At 48.1% G+C, this 15,812-nt stretch overlaps 1 protein-coding gene across 1 annotated transcript in view; it reads left to right on the top strand.

Annotated features, from left to right (window-relative positions):
• The window catches only part of PLCG2 (phospholipase C gamma 2), a 149,127-nt gene that overhangs the window by 60,279 nt on the left and 73,036 nt on the right, over window positions 1–15,812 (top strand). Inside the window, exons 6-9 of the mRNA XM_037142454.2 lie at window positions 5,469–5,553; window positions 6,986–7,069; window positions 11,493–11,536; window positions 13,211–13,283. Coding sequence (XP_036998349.2) covers window positions 5,469–5,553; window positions 6,986–7,069; window positions 11,493–11,536; window positions 13,211–13,283 — 286 coding nt within the window. The remainder of the gene's footprint in view (window positions 1–5,468; window positions 5,554–6,985; window positions 7,070–11,492; window positions 11,537–13,210; window positions 13,284–15,812) is intronic.

Here is a 15,812-nt window from a genome sequence, read left to right as displayed (position 1 = left end):
TTCTGTCATTAACTTTTCAAATAGGTTTTAATTTATTGCTCACTCTCTTCTCCTTTGAGCACTCCCATGATGTGAATATTGATTTGCTTGAAGTTGTCCAAGAGAGTTTTTACAGTACCCTCATTTAAAACTTTTTAAAAAATTTTCTGAGGGGTGTTTTTTGCTTCCTTATGTTACAAATCACTGGTTTTATTCTCAGCATCATTTACTGTACTATTGATTACCTGTAAATTATTCTTCATTTCAGTTAGTGTATCCTTTATTTCTAACTGGTCTTTTTTATGGTTTCCAGGTCCTTTTTATGCTGTTTAAGTTCTAAGTTCTCACCAGTGTTTTAAACATCTAATAGATTGTTTGTCTCTATTTTGTTTAGTTCTTTTTCTGGAGTTTTGTTCTTTCATTTAGGACATTTCTTTGTCTCCTCATTTTGGCAGCCTCCCTGTGTTTGTTTCTATGTATTAGGTAGAGCTGCTACAGCTCCCAGGCTTGGTGGAGTGGCCTTGTGCAGTAGGTGTTCTGTAGGGTCCAGTGGCACAGTCTTCCCCATCACCCAGGCTGGGCACTCCAGGTACACAAGCCTTCCCCCTCCCCTCCATCTCCCCCAGTGTAGGCTGTGTATACTCTCCCGTTATAGTTGAGCCTTGATAATCTGTTAGTACATCAGTGGAAGAGATTTACCACCAGCCTGATCAGCTGAAAAGACTGGATGTGACCGCTGACCACCAAGGAGGATCAGCTGTGCAAGGGCCCACCCTGCAGAGCAGGACTGAGTTCAGCAGGGCTGTGGTGCCCCTGAGTCTGCCCACTGAGTGTGTTGCTTGTGGAGGTGGGCGGGTGGTGCTTCAACATGGTCTGCAGCTGCATATGGACTTTTTAAAAAGTCACTCCTTTTCATTATAGAAAATTTTGGAAATGCTGAAAACTAGAAAAAAATTGCATAAATTTGACATTATGATGAATGGTAAGCACTGTTAAGTCCGGCTACAAATTTTTTTTTAGTAGATTTCTTCCATCCTCAACTTTATTTACTTCCTTGTTCACTTTTCTTTATTAAAATATAACTACACATATGCTCTTTCATCCCATTCTTTAATTAACTTACACATTTTGAAATAATTTGACGTTTGGAGAAAAGTGTAGAGAATTCTCATATTTCCCTTTGCCCAGTTCTCCCTGATCTTCAGATCCTATGTGGTGTGTTTGGAGTTTACCCCCCCCACCAATGTCCTTCTGGTCTGGGATCCAGCCCAGGACCCCCCATTGTACTTACTTGTTCTGTCCCCTTGGCCATCTCTGCTGTGTGACACTTGCTCTGTCTTTCCTTGCTTTCATGCCCTTGACAGTTTTTAGGAGTGTGTCTAATGTATTTTGTAGAACATCGTCAATTTGTGTTACTCTGATATTGTTGTCATAATTATACTGGAGCTATGGGTAGCTTCAGGGGGTGGGTATTTGGGAAGACTATCTCAGAGGTGAAGGTCTTTGAATACATCATATCAAGAGGAATATACTCTCTATGTGGCTTGTCAATGGTGATGTTAACCTTGAACCCCTGGCCGAGGTGGTCTCTTCCAGATTTTTCCTTTGTAAGTGAGAAACCTGCCCCTCCATTCTTTGGGAATAACTCAAGTTTATCCCTCACTAAAGGAGGGCAGGATTAAACTATTTTCACTCATGTGAAGCTGTAAGAACTTTTACATTTCATTGCAACTTTTCAGGAAAATTATGTCAGTGACTACATTACGATTCAGCCAATGGGAATTTGATATTTGGCTTAGAAAGTGGCCTTTTTTTGTCATTTAGTTTGTGTCCAGTTTTTCATGTTCCCGTTGTCAGAGAATTGTGTTCCAGGTGAACCTGTGGTGTGACCCCCATGGGACGCACTTGTGGGGTCGCTGTATGGTTCTCAGCCTTCGTGTCATGAATCCTTGGGTCTGCCTAGGGTGATTTATTCTGCTTTTTCTTTAAGTCTTTCCCTTGTTGCTGCTGCTGCTGCTCCATGTTGGCCAGGGTGCCTTGAGGTCAGGGATCTGGCTCCTTCGGTTTTAATAGTGTTTGTTGGATGAATGAAACTCCTCCATTTTTACCCCTAGACATAGCATTGGGCTAACGGGGCATTCTAGTATTGGAAACTTTTCTTATGACCTTTCCAGGCCTGGGGAGACTGGGTCAGATGCATGCATGTTTTAACTGTGTAATCTTGGCCAGATTTCCAGAGACCTCCCTTTATGAGCCTTTAGAGTTTAGTTTTCTCTCATGTGGGAATTAGGTTCTAAGGTCAGTGCATAAGGTGACACTCTCTGTGGTCGAGACACCCCTTGAGAAAGCCCCTGCCCGCTTCATGAGGGTCACTGCAATTGCACTCCTCAGTGTGCGGCTCACTGAGGGGCCGGAGTCCTGCTGAAGGGGCAGCAGCCCCAAGGGCTGGCAGCAGATTGCCGGCTGGGGACATTTCTTTCCCTGCTTTGCCCTTGGGCTCTTGGCATATAACACCGAGTCCACACATGCCCATGCCTTCCCCTCGCTTCTTCAGCCTGGCAGGGACAGAGTGGGGACTGAGTTGGGCCTTCAGGAGGCAAAGGGGGTGAGTGTCGCAGGTGGGAGGCAGGAGTGTGGGTTCAGTTTTCTGCTTCAACAGGAATGCAAATGGCTTTCGTGGAGTTAAAATCTGTGGCTTCAGCACCTTGGGGGCTCTAGCCACAGGGGTGCACTGCCTCCCCTGCAGAGATTCGTTTCACCAGACATTCTGGCTGGAGCCCAAGAATGTGCATTTCTGACAGATCCCAGCTGACGTGGATGCTACTGGTCCAGGGACTCTCGAGCAGCAAGTGTCTAGAGCTGTACTGGCGGACATGGGGACACTGGCCACATGTGGCCGCTTAAATCTAAATGAACAAAAATGAACTGCGCTGAACATTTCAGTGTCTTGGTTGCATTGGCTGTATCCCACACACTCCATATGTGGCTGGTGGCTGCCTGTTGGCTAGCCCAGTCTACAACATGTCCATCATCTCAGAAAGTTCTGGGCGGCACTGAGGTTTGAATCTCAGCTCTGACACTTACTGGTTGTATGATTTTGGGCAAATGACTTAATTTCACTGTGCCTTAGTTTCCTAATCTGCAAAAGAGAATAGCTTCTACCTCCTAGGGTTGGTGTGCAGGTCCAGTGAGTTAGCATTGAAAAGTGCTTACATGGTGCTTGGCTTCGCCGGCAAACACTGACACGTGTGTAGTATTGTCATGATTATGATGAGGACCCAGGTGGGTGGTGGAGGTGTGGGGCAAGCCTCAGGGTGGCAGGCAGATTTCTGGGGACTGCCAGCCATGCCTGTTGGTTTGGTACAGGCCTCCATGGGATGAGGTGTTGTAGGAGCTGGGATGAAGCCAGGCCAGGAAGCAAAGATTTCATGATTGTTTAGTGGTGTCTGCCACAGAAGAGGGAGGGCTGTCAGTGGCTCATTGTGGGCGGGGGGAGATTGTGTTTCGTCACCCCTCCCTGTAGGGATTGTCCTGGTTCCTAACCCACTGTCACAGGTAGAGCACCCAGGAAGCAGAGTCTGAGATGTGGGTTGTGTGCAGGAAGCTCATTCAGGGTTGCAAAGGGGATCAGCACCCGTGGAGGTGATGGCAGCAGGGGCACTGGGCTGTCATGCAGAGCACAGCCTTAGCCGAGTCCACGGGGAGCAGCTCCGGGACGGCCCTGCAGAGCTGTCCTGAATTGAGGCTAACCTGTTGTTGAATGCCAGATATGACCTTGGCTGAGTCACTCTCTTTATCTGATGACAGGTCCTGGATGGGGTGAGGGGTGAACTTGTGAGCTGCTGGCTTCCTGCCCTCCAGCAACTGGGGAATCGGCGTGCCTGTCCTGACTTGGGGCCAGGCCATGCAGCGCAGATCCATACACCTAGAGTGGAGAGAGAAGGAGGGGTGGGTAGGGGAGTAGAGTGGGCAGGCTATAATACAGGAGCCCAAAGAGGCTCTTTGGCTCCCACCTTTATCTGGGGGTTCAGGTGCTCACTGTCAGGTGAGACTTTTGGAGCAGGTGAGCCCCAGTGTCATGGTGCTGAGATGCTCATGTCCCTGGACGCTGAGTTTGTGCCACTGACCCCCCGGCAGCTACACTGGCTCATAGCTCCCAATCTCTCTATTTCTGGAGATGGGAAGGTTTCTTGGCCCTATCTCTCTCTGGAGGTTCTGGGTTACCAAGGGGACTCTGGCCTCTCCCTTGGTTCTGGTTTTCTCCATGAGCTCCACTGGGCCACCAGCTTGGCCAGATCCTCCCGTACCTCATCTTGTAGCACCAGCCCCTGCCCCTGTTCTCCCTTCATCCTGCTCTTGCCAGGCACTGGGTCAGAAAGGGGTCCCAGCCCACCAGGCTCTTTGATACTCTCAGCATGTCCCTGGGAAGCCCTCGGTGCTGAGCTGGTAGTAGTGGGGGGTAGGGAAGCATCTTGCAGGTAAAGGTCTCCAACGTCAGCGAGGCTGTTTTAGACTAGAGGTAGAAAGCTGGAGGTGGGGACACTTGTCATCTCCAGTGGCACCTGCAGAATGTAAGGAACATGCTGTTTCCTTCCAGATGGACTGGCAGAGGCCAGGTTGGCGGTGTTGGGAAACTGGGTCATTTTCGGCCCACAACCTGGGCAGGCTTCCTTCCTTGGCCATGCACAGCCCCTGACCAGTCTGACATTTCTAGAACACAGAGCAGCTTTCTCTGGCCACACCAATGCCCCCTCTCTGTCGATCTGTGGGACATGTCTCTGTGGCCACAAGGGACTGATCTTGTGCCCCTCATGCACCACCCGGATCCACTGGGTGCCTGCGCCCCTGCCCCCATTCGTGTTGTTCCCCGAGAAGCAGACGACTGTGGTGGTTACAGGCAAACCTGGGGGTGCACACTCGTGAAGATCCCTGTGGTGTGGTCAAATGACTATATGTTTGGGGCTTTGATTCAAACCCAGGCTCTGCTTCCACCTGGCTCTGACCTTGAGTAGTGACCCCTCCCCCCTCCCCCACATTGCTGGTCCCAAACCCCGGGGGTCAGTAATGCACACTGTGTAGGGGTCAAATGTAGTACGGAGTTAGGGGACATTATTGTCTGGATGACACCCGGGCACATAGTAGATGCTCACCTAAGGCGGGGTCCTTCCCCTTCCTCCTCTCTGGCCTTAAGTGACCTCTCTTTGGTTTGAACCTTTGTGACATTTCATGTCTCCAGAGGTTATCTGGTCACCTAATGTCATGTTTTGTTTACATGACCATGTCCATAGCCATTCCTGAAGGGTAGAGGTCAATTTTGCACATCGGGCTGTCACTGCAACCTTGAACCCAGGTCTCTTATCCTCACTTACCAGCTATTGGTGGGGTCTTCTCATGGAGGGCCACCTGAGGTGGCAGCCAATGAGAGTAGCCAAACCCTCTACTGTTGAAACCCCTCAAAGTTGATAGAGCTGGGTTCCTCTCTTTTGCAGCATCAGCCTCCGAGAGCTGAAGACCATCTTGCCCCTGGTCAACTTCAAAGTGAGCAGTGCCAAGTTCCTCAAGGACAAGTTTGTGGTAAGTTTCATAGCTCAGCCTGGTGGTTTTGTGAACCCAGGGCTACTGGTACCTCTCACACGAAGCCACTGCGTGCCTTTGAGCTCTGAATAATGGGGCCCAAGAAAGTCCTTCACCTCAGCTTCATCTTCTTAGTCCAGACGGGAATTGTGTGAAGACCTTCGGACCATGGTCTCAATCACAGCAGAGGACGTCATCTGTGGAGACTATGTGTATGGAGCTGCTTGGCTTGGAATGCTTTCACCATCCCAACTTTTCCTTTCTTTCCCCTCCTGCAGCCTGTTTTCCTCTTGTAACATGAACAAATGTGTTTGTTTTGGAACATATTCTGAAGGATTCCTCATGTAGGTTTGCCAGGGATGAGGCATTTTGCAAGCAAGTCCTGATAGTGTAGTTGTCAGAGTTGGCTCTTCTCCTCACTTCCTACCGTCAGTCCTCCTACCCACCCCTCCAAGCACCCACCCACCCCTCCAAGCACCCACCCTTTCTTCACCCATCCATCTTCCCACCCACCTCTCCTCTACCGAACCCCTTCTTTTACCCATTCGTCCTTCCATCCACCCCTCTGCCCACACCCCCCTCCTTCCACCTGTCCCTCCTTCCACCTGTCACTTAATTTATGTTCTTGTGTAATTAAGCTGTTGTTGGTAGATCTGGGGCAGGTAAAGTCACTCCAGGAGTGAGAGGACAGAGTAGGTCAAGTGACACTTTCCCGAATGACGTAAGGATGGAGGCTACGTAGAGAGACAGCCCCGGAGAGATGCCTGCCCTTGTCAAGGAGCCCAGCAACACTGCATCCCAGTACCCCCACTGGAGGGTGCCCCGCATGTCAGTGGCAGCCTCAGTCACAGGAGTCCTCAGCTGCAGAAGCTCATTCATTGTCGTACCAACGAGCTCCTGGAAGAGTTAACCCACTTCGTGGTTTACCAGGCCATTTTTTGACTTGCCTTCAACATTCCACGTCGAAAGGCAAAAACAGGGGAGGGTGGGGATTGAAAGAAGAGAAGAGAGATGGGAGGAGCATTCACCACTGATTACCTCTTAATCGGAGTTTTGTTCTTTATCTAGCCTTTACTGGGCAGGTGTCCCTTGATGTTACCTAGTTTGTTTTCAGGGGAGTGTGAGGAGGGTAGTGGTGGTTCTGCTGTTTCACAGATCCACAGTTCTCAGTATGGCTCTTGGAATTCTGCTTGAGACTCTTCTTTTGGAGGGGAGTGTCCAAAGGAAGGGCTTTTACCTGGGGGGGGGGGTCCCTGTTGGGTGTGTTCAGCAGGCAGGTAAATCAGGAAGCTGTGGACGGTCTGTGTTCAGAGGAATGCTGGTTCAATTTTAGCCAGTGTGTAGAAAAGGCGTTGTGTTCCGGTAAAAGGGAGGAGGCATTCTTGTGGTGGACACCAAAAATCGTGTGGTCACTTTTTTTTTACATTTACAGGAAATAGGCGCGCACAAAGATGAACTCAGCTTTGAACAGTTCCATCTCTTCTATAAAAAACTTATGTTTGAACAGCAAAAATCGGTAAGATGGTTCTCGAGCAAATGATCGAATGGTGCTTCTGTCTCCCCTGTGTTTCAAAGTCCATCCTGTCCCTGTGAAAACCAGAGAAGGCTCCTTTCTAGTCACAGAAATGTCGAGTGAGAATGACAGTGACATACCACGTTCAGCTGGTAGGTTGCAAAAGTGTTTCAACGAGAGAGCGCCATGGGGAAAATGTGGGCGCTGGGCTCGCCTACCTGCTTGGTGGGAATGTGAATGGCTGTAGGGCGGATTGGAATTTAATCTGGGTCTCTTAAAGTAAAAAATTTCCACCACTTCTCCTGTACAGTCTCATTCTGGGAGGAAATTTATCAAATTATTAACAGTAGCCATCTCTGGGTGAAGGGATTATGTGTGTGTGCCTTCTTTTTATACTTCTATTCATTTTTATGGGAATATATTTTTAAGACAATATGCTATTTTAGAACTAAGTGAAATGAAATTTAAATTTTAACATAATATGCTATTTTAAGTTTAAAATACATTTTGGCCCGACAGTGGCATTCTGGGGACTCCGTTTTAAAGGAATGGAAGCACTGGGACTTAAGGATGTGCAGCCAGATTGTTTATTGCAGCGTTACTATGTGGGCAAAGTCCCTGGGCTCTGTCGCGGTGCCACTCAGTTGGGGGGCGGGGGTCTGGTCCAGCCGTGCTCCAGACATTCTGCAGCTGATGGGAAATTCTGAGTTGCTCGTGTTTCTGTTAATGTAGAAGGATGCCCTGGATATTTTGTTAGGAAAGCCAGATTCACATGAGGAGCCAGGTCCAATGTTTTTATAAAAACGAAACAGACTACAGTAAACCTCACTTATATATCATTTGTGTGTGTTTTTATGAAGAAGGAGAAAGTCTGGAAGAATACACAGCTCACATTTAATACTGATTTTGTGTGTGCCCTGGAGGAGTTTGGGAAGATGGGCAGGAGAGATAATGACGTTTTTCTTTGCACACCTCAGTTTTCTTTGACTTGGTCCAAGTCGATCCTTTATTTTTGCAATAAAAAAAGTCCCATAAAGCCTAAAGCTTAAAAAGTGGGGCATTTGGTATACTGAATGGAGCGCAGTGCCTGCCGGGTGGCACGCCCGCCCCAAGCAGGAGCTGCGCTGTGACTGGTGGCAAAGGGCTTTGCAGGTGGCAAACGTGGGCCCAAAGCGTAGCTGAGAGGGAGCAGAGTAGGTGGGACTTGGAGCCAGATTGTCTCGTTTCTCCAGTGAGCTGTGTGATCTGGGGCCAGCTGCTGACCCCTCCCAGCCTCAGTGTTCTCATCCGGGTAGTGGGGCCGTGATCCCTGCCCCAGGGGCGTCTGGGGAGGCCTGAAGGAGGGATTGATTGGTGGCTGAGAGTGCAGGCACTTTGAAGTCTGAGTGTGAAAGCACTAGGAGACAGTTATAATTGCCTTCTACGTGCAGGAGGGCAGGCTGGCCACGGGGGAGGCCTCTTGATAGGTGACTGATGACCATGGGATTTTCGATGTCTCCGAGGTGGAGAGATGGGGAAGCAGTTCCTGTCTGCCTAGAGTGGGCAGAAATACATAATTTTATAGAGTAAAAATCCCACTGCAGTGTGTTCACTTTTTCACGTGCTTAATAATTAGTTCTTGTTTGCCAAATACAGTAGAAAGAGCGTAGGCATTGGGAGTTGAAAGATCGTGATTCCAGCCCCAACTTGACCTCTAATGACCAAGTGATTTGGGGAAAGCCACCTTTTCCCTTCTCATTTTATCAGCCTCCTCTATAAAATGAAGCTGTTAAATCAGGTTATTAATTACAAAACTTTAAAAACTTTATACTCCCCTCCCCTTTTAAAACATGATAATCTTAGTAAAAATAAATCTACTGCACAGAAGCTGATCGGAACCCTTTTTTAGGTTAAAATATGTAGCTTTTATTTATAGTCAGCCCTTGGGAACGATGAAGTGTTTCGATGGCAGTGTACCTGTGAAATCCAGAATAGTGACAATTGCTGTCTGAGCCAATAGACCAGGATTGACAAAAGCTCGATTCACTCAAGATAAGTGGTTGCAAGTAACAGTTTTTATAATCAGTTGCCTTGAAATTTCAGGGTGCTGTCTCATCCAACAGATGGCAGGCAAAGCTTGAGAATAAGGTTTGCAAAAAGGCGATTTCACTTGCCAGCATAGGTTAACCCACTGATAATCTCCATGTGATAAAATTTCATGTGACATGCATGTCAGCCTCACTTTTCAGCGTTGTTCTTCTTAAGGTAAATGTGTGTGTGTGTGTGTGCGTGTGAGAGGGAGACCAGAGAGAAAGAAATTTGAGTCGGAATCCTGCAGAATCTCCGAATCTCCAGGGGTGCCTGGATTGCCCAGTTTGGGGGAAGAGATGTCTGTATGTGAGGTTGTCCTTAATGACCAGAATGCCACATTCAGCCTGTGTTTGGTTGTACTTGGCCTAATGGTTAAAAAAAATTTTTTTTAATGAATTGCCTATATTTGAAAGTTGGAAATTTTTTATTAAGATCTAGATTTTTTTTTAGCTTCTTGTGGAAAAAAATAGAGATCTGCCTATGTTGGCAGAGATCGGTCCTGCGTTGCCCGGGTGACATCCGAGTGAAAGGGAGCAGCATTGCCTGGTGTGCGTGCCACAGCCTCCACTCGCACCGGCTTCCTGTGAATTCAGGTTGCCTACCTGGCCCTCCAGACTTTGGGGTTGGCATCCTCTGACCTCCACCCTTGGACAGTGCAACTGTCCCGTTTGGCCACCGCACGTATATATAATATTAATTCAGTGACTTGGAGTCTGGTTTGGCTACCACACGTATAATATTAATTCAGTGACTTGGAGTCTGGTTTGGCCACCGCATGTATAATATTAATTCAGTGACTTGGAGTTTGCATAACAAAGCCCCAAGCTCTGTAGATAGTTACTGGCTGGCTGGAGAAACAGTACTGCTCTTGTGGTAGGTAAATGCCCCTCCCCTCACTGTTAGCATATAATTTACTTCCTGAGCTCTCCCTGGGAGCAGCGCGAAGAGAAAAGTATTAGTCATGTGTTCTTAGGGGCTCAGCTGGGTTTCTTGGGCTCCTTGGGGAGACAGGGCTATTGATGGTGATTGATAATGACCCCTAGACCTAAAGCCAGGGAGTGGGTTCCTACTCATCAATAGCTGTAGGTTTTCAACCTGAGGTTGTCAGTTCCTCTTTGTATCTAATCACCTGCTTATGCTGCTGCTTTCAAGCTTCAGAGCTTCTAAAAGTTAGGCAGCAGCAGGAAGATAAGAAATGTAATTCCATGTGTGTCCCCCTGGTGAGGGGACACGCCTTTCCCTAAGCGGTAATAACAATATTATGTACACAGATCATGGCTAACGTTTTCTAAGTGTGAGCTCTCTGCTGGGTGTCGGGCTAGGTGTTTTGCATACATTAAATATTTAATAGTGGTACTTTTATTCTACAGGTACTTTTGTTCTACAGGTGAGCAAACAGGGTCCTTCCTGGAGGTCATGCACTAGTAAGCTGCAGCTAGGGTTCATGTTCTCCTATGCCCACCTTCAGAGGCTGGTCACTGGTTTTAATTTTTTAAAGTTTTGTATTAAGAAAAATTGAAATATAGGCAGGCAGAGGTAATAGCGTCACAAACCCTCACGCAGCCCTCAGCCAGCTTCAGCAATGATCAGTCAACTGATGGCCGTCTTATTTCATCCACACCTCTTCTCATACGATCTCGTAGAAATCGTCCCTTAAATACTTTAATTCAATACTCTGAAATGTTAAGGATTTGAAATATAGCAGTGAGGGTGCAGAGAGTTTGTGTGTTTACCGGTGCGGGTGCTGGTCGGCACAACTGTTTTGAGAGCCAGTTGATGGAATCTACTGAAGTTCACGTGCACACCTCATGTCTAGGTGCCTTTCCAGCTAGGAACGCACCCAATGGAAATGCCGGCACAAGTGGATAAGGATGTAACGAGGACCTTCTTTATAATACTGGATATAATAGAAAACCGGTGATGTCTGAGTTATAGAATACAGTGTGGGTTTTTAACTAATGAGGCAGGACTATTTGAAGTTGTAGAATATATTAACCTTGAACCAACAGCAACAAGTTGGGAGACATGATGTAATATAATAAGATAAAGTTAGACTAATACCCATAAATACACCTAGAAGGAAACCTACTAAATTATTAAGAGTGATAGAGACTTACGAAAAAGACAAGGAAGACTTCTGCCTTTTGCTTCTTAAGTTCTGGTTGTATTTGAATACTTATAAGTCACACAAATTACAGGATAATTTGAGAGAAAAAAGTTCTGTTCATTTGCATTAATAAGTCACACAAATTATACTGTGAATTTTTTAACGCCCAGAATCTGTTCTTTTGCATTAAGTGGCTTGACTTGTCTGGTGCTCTTATTTTGTGTGTTTGCCTTCTCTTTTCTATTTCAGATTCTTGACGAATTCAAAAAAGACTCCTCCGTGTTCATCTTGGGGTGAGGCCCCCCTTCTGGGTTATTGTTGTGCAGGGCGGGCGTGCTGGGTATGGAGCCGCAGTGTGGCTGGCTGGCTCTGCAGGGTCATCTCTGTGGGCGGGCACGGGCAGGGGAGTGGGCGGGGGCCCTGCTATCCGGGGATTGGCCATACCACCCCTGTGGCGTGGATGAGCATGAACAGTAGCAGCAGAGTCGGTGGAGTGTTGGGAGGGCAGCCCAGAAGGTTCTGTAGAGAAGCCTGCATGCCTTTAGAGCCTGATTTCCTGGAGTGTGCTTTGTAGAACATGACTGGTGAGTAGGCTTTTACACAAGTTAAAGCAATGTTAGTGGCCAGGTGAATTTGGGAAATCCCTGATGAAGCAGCTTCAACTGAATTAAAGTGAGTTGAAGCATATAAAGTGCTTCACAAGGTGTGCATCAAGGACCCTGTACGGAATAATGATGTTATCAGAGAGTAAGTGCTGCAGGACTTATCAGGGCCTTCACTGTCCTGCCAGTTCCCCAAGTAGCGGGCTGGTGGAGTGAGTGTCCGTGTTTCCCAAGCTTGTCTGCCCGGGAGGAAGGTTTTCCATGGAGCTAATAGTGCCTCAAACATGATTTGCTGTTTGGTGACCTGGGCTGGCTTTCTGGGACCAGCCCTCATTGATGTAGACACTCAGCAATTATTCCTGTTATCACATTTTAGACAAGATACCTCAACACTTCAGGGTGTATAAAAAAAAACAACATATCTGATGTTTGCGTAGTGTTATAATGAAAAGATTAAGGTATTAATGAAAAGATATGAAGCAAACTTAGAAGGCTGTTTAGCAAAGAAGGTTAGAAATACACAATGATTAAAGACAATAAACACAATAAACACTTTTGGTCCATGAGTGTTTAGCAAAGAAAGTTAGTTTAAAGTATGTTTTATCTCCTATATTTTAAAAAGACCCCACCCCACCCTGCTTGCAAGTGCTCAGAGACAAGTTCAAGTTTTCCTGGACAGCTTTGTTCTGCAGAGAGTACTTTCCATAGAGGCCAAGGTTGCCTGTGCCCATCCAGTGAGGTTCCCAAGTTTTTTGATGGCCATGAATGAACATCCTCTCCCCAAGCCCATCTGTCAGCAAGCTTCCAGTCAGGGTGGAGTCTCCCCTTATTCAGGGTGAAGCGTTCTCTCATGTCAAATGGAAAATTCTCCCAACAGCAGGCCTCTGCTGGCCCCATGGCCGGAGGTTTGCATGTTCCAGCTGATTGTCCCATCCACCCAGAGTCCAGGGGGCTTCATCTGGCCCCACTCCTGCTTCAGAGCGAACTCTGGATGGTGGCTTCTGAGAGGGCACTTTGATGTGGCCCCAGTCACTTCTCTAGTTCCCCCAGAGTGCCGTCCACACCAGCCCACCCAAGCATCCACTTCATGCACGCAAGTCCTTGCCTTCCCTCCTCCTTCCCGGCACGGGAGCCAGCCAGGAGCAGCTGAACTGGACTGCCTTCTGGGGTTCTGCGTCCTCTTGGAATTGTTGTAGGTTAGGAATGTCATGTAGGTCACCCTCGTCTTCCCATTGCCAAGCCTGTGCCTGGCACTGGGGAGGGTCCTGCAGGGTGTCCAGGTGGCAGGCTGCCTGCTGGCAGAAATGGCCTCTTGACTGTTGAGGCGTGTGCCTTTCTGAACACCCTCTCTTTCCCCGAGGGCAGGAACACTGACCGGCCGGACGCCTCCGCTGTGCACCTGCACGACTTCCAGCGGTTTCTCTTACATGAGCAGCAGGTGAGAGAAAACAGGGTGGGGGCGGGGGGAGCTACCTGCATGGTTTCTTACCTCTTCACCACCTGCCTTCGCCTGGCTGCCTGTAGTCATGAAACAGTTGTAGTCTCCCTGACCAATGCCACTTTGCTGTCACAGACTCTGGAATGAGAACAGCCTCTCTGTAGCTCCTTCTCAAGGCACAAACTGAGGGAGGGGAGAGTGAGATTCTCCAGGGCAGGCAGGCAGGGCAATGGCCTACAGGCAGCGGTGTCCTCACCTGGCTGGCTTCTGCTGCTTCTCCTGGCTCAGCTTAGGTGTCACTTCCTCAGGAAGCCAGCTCTGGCCGATAGAGGATGTGACTAAGGCAGTGAGCCTGCCCGGTCCTTGGGGGGTATGGTAGTACAGCTGTCCTTTAACAGATGACATGTGAGAGGTCTCTGGGAGTGCTTATGCACGGGCTGCAAGCTGGTGGCAGAGTCAAAGTCTGGTGCTGGGCAGCGGCTTTCCACCGGGCGGTTCTGCCACCCAGGGCATATCTGGAGACAGTTTTGGTTGCCACAGCTCGGGGTGCTAATGGCGTGTAGTAGGTACAGACCAGAGAGGCTGCTCAGCATCCTCAAATGCACAGGTCAAGCCTCCCACAGCAAGGAATTACTTTGCCCCAAGTGTTAACAGTGCCCGGTTGAACAACTTAAGACTGAGATCCTCTTACTAGCTATGTGACCTTGGGCAGGTAGTTTGACCTTCCTGTGCCCTCGTTTTCTCTTTAAATGGGGATGAGAGCTCCCCCCTCCCCCCCCCAGAACCGTGGGGGTCAGAACATTGTATCGAGCTTTGTGTGTGTACCTACGTGTATCTATACGCACAGTTACATATCTGTTTCAATGTTGTGTTTATACCACTGCAGTTTCATTTACATTTTCTCTTTATTTAATTTCTTGTTTTTTAATAGACTTTTTAAAGAGCAGTTTTAGGTTCATAACAATATTCAGTTAATTTGTGTGTTTTTTTTTTTAAGATTTTATTTATTTATCTTTAGAGGGGAAGGGAAGGAGAGAGGGAGAGGAACATCAATGTATGGTTGCCTATCATGCATCCCCTGCTGGGAACTGGCCTGCGGGGAACCAGCCTGCAACCCAGGCATGTGCCCTGACTGGGAATCGAACTGCGATTGTCTGGTTCGCAGGCCCACGCTCAATCCACTGAGCTACACCAGCTAGGGCCTTAATTTGTGTTTTAAACATCTTTGCATTTCAGAATGTTTTAAACATGGTGGTGCAATGCTGGCATTGAACCACCATGTACCCATCACTCCAATTTAAAAATTGTGAGCATTTGCCAACTTTAGTACATCTGTCCTGCGTCTCACACTGCTGTGCCTCCCTTCCCTTTTCCCTTCTCTATTTCTTTTCTGGGAAATTCTAAAGTAAACTTGTAATGGATCATGAAGTCAATGTATCATCTCACTTGTTAATAGTCAGCATGCCTCTCTTACGAAATGGGATTCTTTTTCTTAAAAAAAAAAAGCGTACCACTCCTATTATGCCTTGCACAGTGAACACTACTTTCTTTATGTCATCCAATGCACAGCCCATGTTCAGTTCCTTTGGCCGTAGAGAAAGTAATGAAAAGACACACAGCATGCACTTTGCGCAGGTCAGCCGCCCGGAGGCCCTGCGGTGGTGCTACCTGCTGGAACCCGATGAATGGTGTCTGAGGGGACGAGGTGTCATGCTTTCTCCATGTGGGGGCTGAATGTGAGTGACCAAGAGAAGGATTTTTTGCTCAGCCTGAGCTACCACCACGGGGGAGTGAAACGAGTGGGGATAAATCAGTTCTCTTTGGCACAATTACTCGCTCAATACTGAGCTGCCAATACAGTGAAGCAGAGAGACATATTGTTTTTTTCTTTTTGCCATACTCTTCCTTGCACTGAATCGCTCACTTTAGTAGGGAGCTATTGAAATGTTAAACCAAGAAAAAAAGTTCATGGCCAAAGCTTTTAGGAAAGACAGGGTTTGTCCGAACGCTGGTCAGGAAAGGACCAGGTCCTGGGGCATCCAGTCTGCACCACCAGTGGCGGGGCTGGTGGGGACAAACGTCCGCGGTCCAGAGCTGATGAGCTGTTCTGTGGAAAGAGCGTGGGGAAGAAGGATCGAAGTTGCTTTGAAAGAATTTCCACTGGCTACAGATAAAGGGGGTGGGAGAAGGTGAAGAGGGCTCGTTCTGGGATAGGGGCAGAGTCCAAAAGGAAGAGGTGTGTGCGCCTTGGGACTGGTGGTGGGCAACAGCCCAGGAAGTTCATTTGTAAGCGAGAAGCAGAGGTGCCTGGTGGTCAGTGGCACCTGGCTGTCCTCCGCGGAGTCGACCACTTTCTCGAGGTCCCCCCGGTGCCACGGACATGAGTGAGTGAGTAAATATGGCCGAGACATGATGAGATCTGCTTGGGGATGGAGGCGTGGGCTGTGACCAGTTTCTCTGGGGAGAAAGAGGCCAGCAGCGACCAGTTTCTCCGAGGACAAAAAGGCCCTGAGCGCCCTCTTCCATAGC

This window comes from Artibeus jamaicensis, unplaced genomic scaffold, assembly GCF_021234435.1.
Source record: "Artibeus jamaicensis isolate MK-2021 breed Jamaican fruit bat unplaced genomic scaffold, CSHL_Jam_final contig_464, whole genome shotgun sequence".
Classification (NCBI taxonomy): domain Eukaryota; kingdom Metazoa; phylum Chordata; class Mammalia; order Chiroptera; family Phyllostomidae; genus Artibeus; species Artibeus jamaicensis.
This window is presented reverse-complemented; position numbering and strand designations above follow the sequence as displayed.